Raw genomic sequence first — 10,981 nt, 5'->3', positions numbered from 1 at the left:
GGGTTCCTCTCCGGTAAGTGGTTTCCTACCGGTACCGGTTTCCTTTTTTTGGTCTGAATCCCCTCGGTTTCCTCTCCGATAAGCGATATCCCCCAAAATTGGGGTCCGGTACGGTAACGGTAACGGTAGTACTGCTGCTCAAATTCCCAAGTAAAAATCGGATAAAGTTTTGGGGCAAAATTGCAATTTCATACAAAAAAAGCAAGAGAAAAAGGGCGGGAGAGAGTTTGTAATTTGTGTACAAGCAAGTTGAAGAAGAAATTTGAAGAAACCAAAAAAGAGAAGGAAAAAAAAAATCTGAGGGATAGAGAGAGAGAGGCAAAAATGGCAGCAAAGAAACCGGTTATCGAGATCGAAGATGACGACGACGAGACCTTCTTCTCTCTCGCTATGGCCGCTGAGGCCGAAGCTTTGGCTTCCAAGCGCCGGAGAATCACTCCACCGTCGGGAGCCATCGGCTCCGTCCCGAATCTCGTCTCCGACGGCCAAATCAACGACGGCCTATACACGGCGGCTCTCAAAGGAAACCAGACCATCGCGCTTCCGAGAGCCACCGGATTCGAGAACGTCGCCAGCGGCGGCGGAGGAGGAGGTTCGTGCTTCAAGTGCGGGAAGCCAGGGCATTGGGCGCGAGACTGCGATTCTGGAGGCGGCGGAGGTCAATCTGGTAATTTCGCCTCTGGTTCGATCATCGATTCGTCTGCAGCCGAGAAGAACTGCCCTTGCGGATTAGGGCTTTGTTTGGTCCTGACCGCTAATACGGAGAAGAATCCCGGTAGAAAGTTCTACAAGTGTCCTGCTAGACAGGTTTATTTTTTATATTTATTTTTGTTTGATTTCAAGGGTTTTTATTTTTATTTTTTATTATTTGTTCAGAGACACTGATATTTTTTCCCTTTCTGTTGTTGTTTGTTTGAAAGGAAAATGGAGGTTGTGGCTTCTTTGAGTGGTGTGACAGTGCTTCTTCCGGACCTAATTCCATGGCCGCTGGTGGGAGCTATGGAAGCAATTCTTCTCTGTATCCAGGTCTTGATTGTCCTTGCGGCGCTGGTTTGTGCTTGACCTTGACGGCGAAAACCGGCAAGAATGTCGGCCAGCAATTCTATCGATGTCCTTCGAGTGAGGTAATGTGGTTTTTGAACCTTACAGCTCTGGCTTTTAGCTTATATCTTCGAAGTTTTGCCAACTAAGATAACAAGAACACCCATGAATGTTAGTATATCCATTTCTTGAATAATTAAATGCTTGCGATGTTTAGACTTGATATCTAGATTAGATTTATTGGTGTCTGAAACTTAGTTGATTGGTTTGATGATAAGCTCGGTGTTTGAATTAAAAAAAAATTTCGAAAATTGAGTGAACATTAAGAAAATTAATTATTGCAAGTTGAAATTAGCCAATGTTGTTTGATATGGATTAGTACCTTACTTTTGCCTTTTCTGTTATCATCGGTGATGTTATGTTTGGCTATCAATGTAAACGGGCCTACAGTGTTCGGAAAATGTTTTTTGCCTCTCAAGTATTTAGAAGCTTAATGTGTTGTAGCTTTTCATGTACAATCTAAAAAACTGCTCATGGGAAACATTTGCCAAGTTGCTTTTATTCTTTTAAGCTTTCTTTTTTCACCGATGGGATTGTGCTTCAACGCTTGTTACAGTTTCAGTTGATCTTTGGTACATGTACATGTAAACAACAAAAGTACAAGAATCAGATTTTGTTTTTCAACAGGGGAGTTCTTGTGGGTTCTTCAAGTGGTGTAACGAGAACTCTCAATCACCCGGATTCAGTGCTTCTAAGGTGTACGGTAACTCGACCAATACAAACGCAAACAACACGACAAACTACACTGCAAAGACTAGCTCTTCTTCTTCTTGCTTCAAGTGTGGAAAGGAAGGGCATTGGGCGAGAGACTGTCCTTCCGCTCTGTCCTCAAATCCTTCGCCTCAGATTGGAGGATCGGCTTCATCGGGGTCGTGCTACAAATGTGGTAAGCCGGGACACTGGTCAAGGGACTGCACTTTTGCCTAGCTACTAGATATCAGTCGGACAAGTCAAAACACTTTTTGAGACCCGATATATTAGACCGAGCTCTGTGGCTGAAAAACTCGGAAGCGTTGCTTTTGAGATTAGTCTTAGGTTATGAATGGATAACATTTTGTGTTATATGTGACGTGTCTTTCTTTTTTTTGCTAACGCTTCATGGATGAAGTTATTTGAATTATGTATCTTGAATTGGTACAGTCAAGCAATATTTTCCTTGTAATATAATCGCTTTTATCCAAGTTGAGTATAAGAACATAAATATTGTGTAGAACGAGAAACAGAGTTAAAGATTCATTGGAGCCTCATAAAATAGCAATCTAAACCTTTGTTTAAAGGCTCAATACAATGAAACAGGTGTGCAATTAAACACACACTAGAGTGGTGCTTAAATTCGGACCAAGATGCTAAGCTGTACATTTGGACTAGTATTCCCTTAAATTGGATGCCATAACTCTAAATTTCTAATTTTATAATAATAAAACTTAATTTTTCGAGGTGATAAATTTGTAAATGAATATAAATGTCACCATTTGCTCCTCCAGTTGTCGCGGGAAGGATTAAAAACAAGTAACATCCCACCGATTCTCATTTGATTCTTCATAGGTTGCTGTATTCTTTGATCTCATATAATAAATTTGACTTTTACTTGAAATGAAAATGAATGGTTATGAAAAGAAAAAGAAAATTAAGGGGGAATTGATGAATAGACAAGCTGATCAATAGCACCCTAAAAACAAATTTTTGTGGGCCAACCTTGCCTACGCATAGCCAAGAGTACATGTTTTACCACTAATCCAATTCAAATATCATCCACATATGTTTTACCACTAATCCAATTCAAATATCATCCACAAAAACCATAAGAAACCACATATCTGAGCCAACACCATAGATTTGCAATAAAATGCAAGTATTAGAACTTTATTAGGCTCTTAATGTTAAGGAGAATTTCAGACAAATCATGACAATTATTTAGAACTTTTTGGTATCAACTTGAGGCTGGGATAACAATGACTTGGCGTACCTCTATATTCTAGATGGATCTATGGTACACAAAAAGATATACGAAAAAGACATTCATGAATATATGATTTAATCATTTGCAGTCCTGCGAAATTGGAATTAAAAGCTGCATTTCATTTCAAAACATATAGTTAATACCGTATAACTTTTCAAAACAAATTGATGATAAGCAACATTGGTTTCAAAACAAAAATAAGTGCTTCCCAACTTCATGGCTTATTTTTGCGTCCTTATATAAGGCCCCCAAATATTTCAACAACAAAACACACAAAACTACAGTGCTTATAGTTATATACTTACTTTTATTTTTCCTTATATTTTTTGTTATAAAAATATAAGTGGTCGATAAGAAAAATCTTCAAACGCCAGAAATGAATTGCTTGGGAGCTTTTCCAGAGTCCAACGTCTCTCTTGCTCGCAAGGTATAGAATATATAGAGTGGTATATCATTGACAACTTCATATTAATGTAATATGTACGTACGCATTACGACTGACCACTAAATTATTGAGAAGCTTATTCCATAAATAAGTAACAGCATTGTTGGTAGTTAACTTCACATGACATGTATTTATATACCACACTAAGCATTTGAAGGATCCAAAAAGGATTCTCATTTTCAATGCATGCATTCTATAAATTTACTTATGCATACTACACTTTTTTATTTTATTTTATAAATTTACTTTTCGTCATTTTACTTAACTCATGTACTAAAAGTTAAAATTTGACAATTTTATAGAATTATTTACTTATAAAATATATCTTTTCGTAATCGTTTTTTTATTTTTCATTTTTTATTTATTGACCGCTTGTTTCCTAAGCGACCAGCTGTCACGAAATTATAAAAGACATTGCACAACTCATATCATAAAAAACTGTTGAATTTTGACTTTTAGTTGATTATATACTAATTAGAGTTTAGTATATAATCAAAGAAATGTCAAAGAGGAACAGCTTAAAGCTCAAAAGATTCAGAAACTTTTTGTTACCATTTTAAGTTATAGAATTTATATGATTTATGTTTATTTCGATTAATGTAAATAATCATAACCATTTTACTCGAGTCAATTCAAGTTGTTATCGAGTTAGTGATCATGGATATAGGATGAACGTAAATAGCAGACGAAGATCATATCACAGTGTTTTGATAATATGTAGGTAGTAAGCTAGAGATAGAGATCATGAGATGACCATAGATAGATATATGTATAATGTAAGATTGATAGATCCACAAAATACAACAGACAACTAAAAAAGAAAAAAGAAAAAAAAATTACCGATCGGCCATCTCATCCAAAATATGACTTTAGAAATATTGAGTTCATTTATATTTTAGTAATATTCGCTACACAATGCTACAAAATTATAATGGGTCCATTAGGGTTATAGCCATATTTTCAGTTTTATATTGCTATATAATCAACGTTTCGTAAATCATAGATAAATAGTCACGTCCATATATTTACACGCATAAATTGATGTAAAAACCCCATTATTTTATTTAAATGAAAATGCAAACCATGAATACCACGTCATATTTTGTGGTTAGTTTCTTAAGATTTACGAAACGTTGACTATATAGCAATTTCAAACATTTTAGTTGTCTAGGTACCTAATTTTTTTGAATTATATAATATACACATTGTTAATTTTGTCACTTCCGAATCCCTTATTTTTCATTTTTCTTTTCTTTTCTAAATTTTGGTTTTTATATCACGTACAAAACAGCTGGGATCGGAGTTCCTAGGCACATTCATAATGGTGTTCACGGCCGCGGCGGCTCCGATAATAAACCAATCCAGCTTCGGGCCCACGGCCACGCCGGCCACGGTGATGGCGAACGGCGCGGCGGCCGGGCTGGCGGTGCTGGCCGTGATACTGGCCACGGGCCACATCTCCGGGGCCCACATAAACCCGGCCGTCACTTTTGCCTTCGCCTCCTTGGGCCACTTTCCGTGGGCCCACGTGGCGCCCTACGCGGTGGTCCAGAGTTTGGGGTCCGTGTCGGCCGGCTTTGCTCTCAAGGCTGTCTATGAGCCCTACGCTAACGGCGGAGTCACGGTGCCGACTATTGCCCACGGATATGCATTTGCGCACGAGTTCATTATCACATTCGTCCTCATGTTTGTGGTCATGGCTGTCTCTACCGATACACGTGCGGTACGTACGTATGTGCATGCCTCGCTCTGCTCTCTTTGCATTTATTCATGACATTTTCAAGCAATATACGTTGAGTATATTGACATTTTTCTTAGATATATTTTAATTTATAGCTAAATTAAGCAGTAAATAATTACGTAGGATTAGGGTCGCTTCTGTTTTTTTTTTTCGAAGGTGATTTAGCTAAATAGTCAATTTAAATTATTGGGTTTGCAAAACAAGATTTGCCTAAAATTGGTGAAATAGACAAAACGTACAATAATGATGTTTCAATTTTTTTTTATCCTAAGATTATTTATTTTGAAAGTAATAAATTGCTTATAATAATTATAAAAAAATTTAATCTACATGTAAAAAAAAAAATTGACCGTAATTTTTTGCTAATTTTGTATAATTTTTTCAATAGTTATATTTAGAGTACAAACAAGTTCATTTTGCTATTGCATAATTTTTTATTTTTAACATATTATATGTTGACGTAAAGTAGAATTGTGGAGCATTATATTTTATTTCAACGAATTATAAAATGATAAAAAAGTACAATTCAGTTTTTTACACTCGCATATCATGACTAATTAATGTTTCTATATTATTACTTTCAAGTTCTGATTTTACTTACTGTTGAATTATGTTACTTTAATTTATTTGTACTATGGGTATCAAATGCGTGTATAATTAAAAACCACAATCTTATATGGGTTAAATTGGGTACAAGGTGGGAGAGTTGGCGGCTATAGCAGTTTCTGGTACGGTTCTGCTCAACAATCTTGTTGCCGGGTGAGATAATATAAATACAGTTATATATGTTTAATTCCTGATCATGGGTGTTTATTTCCTCGTGAATTTTTTTTAGAATCATATTCATGAATAAACAGTTTTGTTAACATGTATAGATGAATATACTGTTTGAAAGCGCGCGCGCGCGCGCGCGCACACACACACACACATATATATATATATATATATATATATATATATATATAAATAATCAGTTGAAGACCAATTAGTATATATATATAAATAAATAATCAGTTGAAGACCAATTAGTTTACCACCAAAATTGCATTAGTCAATGAAATACTTAGAAGACAAAGATTATAGTCATGTAGGCATTTACTAAGTAGTACCTCGGGTGTTAAATTACCATGAATTTGTTGATTTGTTTGGGCCTTCTTAGAATTTCTAAAATGTGTTAATGCCATGGTACATTTTTATTGTGGTGTCTTGTAATCGAGTGCGAGACAAGTGCGTAATACTATGTATCTGCCTGAAAAAAATAACTGACATTAAAAGATACATATATACACAACTAGAAACGTTAATTAACAACAATAATAAGAACATAAGAAAAAATATAAAAATAAAATAATAATAATGGAGTAATGAAATAAATAAATTAAATGTATTCTTCAGTTATAAATTTTTATTTGAAATGTTTGTTTTAAATAATGGACTGTTATTAAAATCTAATTATTACGATCATATGGCTATTGAATTAAGAAAAAAAAAAGGTCAGTCTTTGTCTACCGTAGTTTATTACTTATTACTGATTAGGGGGGGTATTGCTTAAACCCTAATAAAAGTGTTCACTTAATTCATTTAGTACTATAATAAATAAATCTTTAAAATAAGAGTCCATTAGATATATAACCTTATTTACAGTTTTGGTTTGTCATTTAACCAACTTTTTTTTATTAAGTTTTTGGTAAATAACCATGACCAAATATTTGCACGTGTAAATGAACTGAAATACCCTAACAAAACGTTGACTATTTACTTAAAATTTATAAAATGTTGGCTATTCACCTAAAATTTACAAAACGATAGTTAATTAAAAATTCTTTTAGTTTTAGTTGGCTAATTTGAGCGTTATTTGTTAAAATATTGGCAGAGTAACAACAGGTGCGTCAATGAATCCGGTGAGGACTCTGGGGCCGGCAATTGCATCGGGAAATTACAGCGGAGTGTGGATATACATGCTGGCCCCGCCACTCGGTGCCCTCGCTGGCGCAGCTGCCTACACCGCTGTCAAGCTCTCCGATAAAACCCCAAATAATAGTCAGGTGCCTAGCTCCTATATATATAGCAAGGGTTTCTTTTTTTAATTATTGTTTAATTGTTTTTAGTCTACATAGAAAATTTTCAAATTAGGCACCTTTCAATTTTTCTTTCTTTCAAATTAGCCCCTCTTAACCACTTGCTCTAGCTCAGTTTCATCACGGGTAGTCCTATAATACGGTTGATATTTTATTACTGAAAATTAAACCTTTTGAGCATTTCAGTTTTCTGTCACGCAATTCTCTCCTACAAAATCTAAAGGGCAAAGACTTTGCTCGCCGGAATTTTGTCACGCAGAAGTATTATCATCGCGATAGAATTCGAAAAAAATAATTAAAAATTAAAAGAGGGTGTGTATATATAGAATATAGTTCGTATCACAGCAATATATCTTGGAGAAATAATAAATAAATGGTTAATAATGTATGATTAAATCATGCCAAACAAGGTATTAATTATTTCTTATAACTAAATTTGTGTAACGTGATATGTGTTAGGTCTACAACAATGACAGTAACAGCCATGATGGTAACGCTTCTTCATCAAGATATGAACATCCTTCCCTTGAAAATGGTAGTCCAATAAGATTCCAACTTGTTGATTTTTTTTTATTCACTTTTGATTTTCTCAAGTTGAACGAAAATAAATAGCGAGAATGAATAATAAATTTTTAATGCAGGCCTCGTGATGGTCTGAGTCGATCGATATCCTTGATTTTACTTCAAAGATTGAAATCCGAAAAAGAAATCGACAATCATGGATGAAAATCATTGTCACCGCTGTATGAAATTCTCGAGGATTTTACATATGCTCTGTATTTGCACGTGCCTGTGAGCTTGGTTCTATTGGATGTTTTCTTTTGTTTGCAATAAGAAAAATAGGGATATCTCATAGATATTCTTTGTAATATACGACCATTTATGTCGTTATATATTTATACGGTCTACATTGCTCGTTTGTACATAGCTTTCAAAATTAATTGATTTCTTTTTCTTTTTCTCCTGTTTAGTTGAATATAATATGGACAACGTATATATTAATATGAGATTTCGAGAGTAATTCGTAATTTAGGTGAATAGCCAATATTTTAATTAAATTAGCTAACTACCCTAAACATGATCAATATTGAATATCACCAGTAAAAAATAATCATCTAATTCCAAAAATGAATCATATTGAATAGTTAATAAATCATACACCAATAACAGAAACGTATCTAACTGATGAATGTATAACGGTTATTCTTTTAGGTCAATATATTTCAGAGAGCTTATTTGTTTATCTCTTGTCTCATTTTGACTCTAACGACAAGATATCAAAAAATGACAAGCAATTATGCATAACCTAAGGACCGATCGTATTTATAAGCAAACATTAGGTTATACCAGTGGACTTCCTGTTTCAACCTATCACATAAATAGAAGCCCGTAGTCTCTACACATTTTAGGGCCACAACTTATTAGATAGTTTAAAGCCCAATATTTATAAATCGCATTAGATCACTTTTAACGGGAAATTCATATTGATAATCCACAATAGATAATCATCTAACATATAAGCCCAATGTTGGATTAAGGATCCAACTATCTCCCAGTTGTGATCTATGTTTAATATTATTATTATGCATGACAAAAATAATCGAAAGAGCTCAACTTTAATGTTACTACCATAATGTATTTTGAAAACCAATCTGGTCCATACAATACTAGCATACGATTAAAATGGCATTCGCTACATCTATCGTAACTATACCTATCAATTATCACGTAAATCTATTTAAATGAATGTCATGAATCATGAAGTGGATGTGTAGTATGAAAATTTCATGCTATATGACCTCAATTTGCATATTTCTAATCAATGTTTAAAATACCACTTCCTGTCAGCACACCGCACTTTTAAATTTACTTGTAACCCTTCTCTTAATGTATACCGCAACTTTTAATCATATCGCAAGTATATATATATATATATATATATATATATATATATAATATTATATATAGTACATATAAATATAAAATTATGACTAAAAAAATTAAAATTTTGTGGTTTTTAAGATAAATGCACATTTTGAGGTATTTTAGGAAAATTTTAATGAAAAGAGTGTGCGGCATTTGCGTTATTTTGTAGAATATGTATTTGCTGTATTTGGAGAATTTATGCGGTATTTATATACTAATGGTGGATTTGGACCAATTTGAGAGATTTTATCATCCTACTTCCGCGCGTCAGGAAACGACATACCGCACAGGATTTCAAACCTTGTTTCTAATTGGTCCTCCTTAAAAGTTAGTGAGATCAAACCATATACTAGAAAACAAAGTCTAAATACACCAAATGAAAATTTCTATAGAAAACTTCAATAATCTTAAATAAGTGAAGCATCTCAAAATAAAAGTACTAAAAAAGAATATAGAAAACTCCCACTAGAATTTGGAACGACTAAGAGTGTTCTTATGAAACACTTAGGATGGTAGTCTCTTAGTAGGTGAATCCACACAATTATTGAGCTTGTTATGATGTGCTTAATAGAAAATTTTCATTTACCGGAATTCTTTCTCTCACAATCAAGAATTTGATGTTGATCTTTGATTTCGTAGAGTTGTTGTTGTTGCAGTATAGTACGACATGGTCACATAGAAACTTGAGTGATCTTTAAATATAATCTCCTATGTATAGCTTAGTGACAAAATTCGACAACCATATCCCATGGTTGTATGACATTGTCACATAGAAACTTGAGAGTGGTCTTTCAATGTAATCTCCTATGTACAACCTAGTGACAAAATTCGACAACCATATCCCATTGTTGTATGCATGCCTCATAACAAGCTACATATCCTACTACCATGTTGGAAGATGCTATACGAGACTATTTTAATCTCTTTCAAGAGATACCATATCCAGCGAGCAAGTACATATAGCCTGATGTAGATATCATATTATTTTGGCATCTAGCAAAATCAGAGTTAGTATATCCGATGATTTCAATATGATAATATGACATCCGATATGTGAATATGTAGTCTTTTTTTTCTCTTTAATTACCGCAAAACCCATTTAACTGCTTTCCCATGCCGTCATTGGGTTGCTTAAATGTGTCTGCCCAACATTCTTGTAATGTACGCAATATCTGGATGCGCATAAACCTGAGCATACATAAGACTTCCTACTATCAAGGCATAGGGAATCTTCTTCATTTCCTTTTCTTCAAAGTTAATTTAGGGTACTGATATAGACTAAACTTATCTTCCTTAGTCATAAGGGGTATAACCTGATTTACATTCATGCATGTCATATCTCTTGAGAACCTTTTCGATATAGTTGTTTGATGATAATCCAAGAATGCCCCGAAAGCCATCTTGGATTATTTGGATTCTTAATACTAAGAGTCGTTACCTAGCTCTTTTTAATTCATATCAAATTTTCATGTAGAAATATTTTGGTTTCATGCAATAAACAAATATCATTGCTAGCAAACATGTGTCATTGACATATAAATAAATAAAATACACTTACTCCTGCATAACTTATAATATAATTCATCCACCAAGTTGATTTCAAAACCGAACAAAATAATCACGTGATGAAATTCGAAATATTTTTGCCTAGATACTTGTTTGAGTCCATAGATGTAGGCATTTATTTCGTTTATAGATAAAATCATTTGCGTTTTGGATACATAATTTGC

At 33.9% G+C, this 10,981-nt stretch overlaps 2 protein-coding genes across 2 annotated transcripts; both read left to right on the top strand.

Annotated features, from left to right (window-relative positions):
- The first annotated feature begins 251 nt into the window (after positions 1-251).
- Positions 252-2,282, top strand: LOC149407329 (uncharacterized). Its single transcript, XM_089626341.1, has 3 exons — positions 252-807; positions 921-1,124; positions 1,729-2,282. The coding sequence occupies exons 1-3, from the start codon at positions 325-327 to the stop codon at positions 2,026-2,028; spliced, it is 987 nt and encodes a 328-aa protein (XP_089482467.1). The 5' UTR covers positions 252-324; the 3' UTR covers positions 2,029-2,282.
- Positions 2,283-3,437: 1,155 nt separating this feature from the next.
- Positions 3,438-8,293, top strand: LOC149407328 (putative aquaporin NIP5-1). The gene is made up of 6 exons (XM_089626330.1): positions 3,438-3,488; positions 4,798-5,229; positions 5,945-6,006; positions 7,121-7,292; positions 7,785-7,860; positions 7,967-8,293. Exons 1-6 carry the CDS (start codon positions 3,438-3,440, stop codon positions 7,981-7,983), a joined length of 810 nt encoding a protein of 269 aa, XP_089482456.1. The 3' UTR covers positions 7,984-8,293.
- The last annotated feature ends 2,688 nt before the right edge of the window (positions 8,294-10,981 follow it).

This window comes from Urtica dioica, chromosome 1 (assembly GCF_054948205.1).
Source record: "Urtica dioica subsp. dioica isolate 48M chromosome 1, U.dioica_male_clone48M_v1_H2, whole genome shotgun sequence".
NCBI classification, from domain to species: domain Eukaryota; kingdom Viridiplantae; phylum Streptophyta; class Magnoliopsida; order Rosales; family Urticaceae; genus Urtica; species Urtica dioica.
The sequence above is the reverse complement of the archived record's forward strand: the minus strand, read 5'-3'. Positions and strand labels throughout refer to the sequence as shown.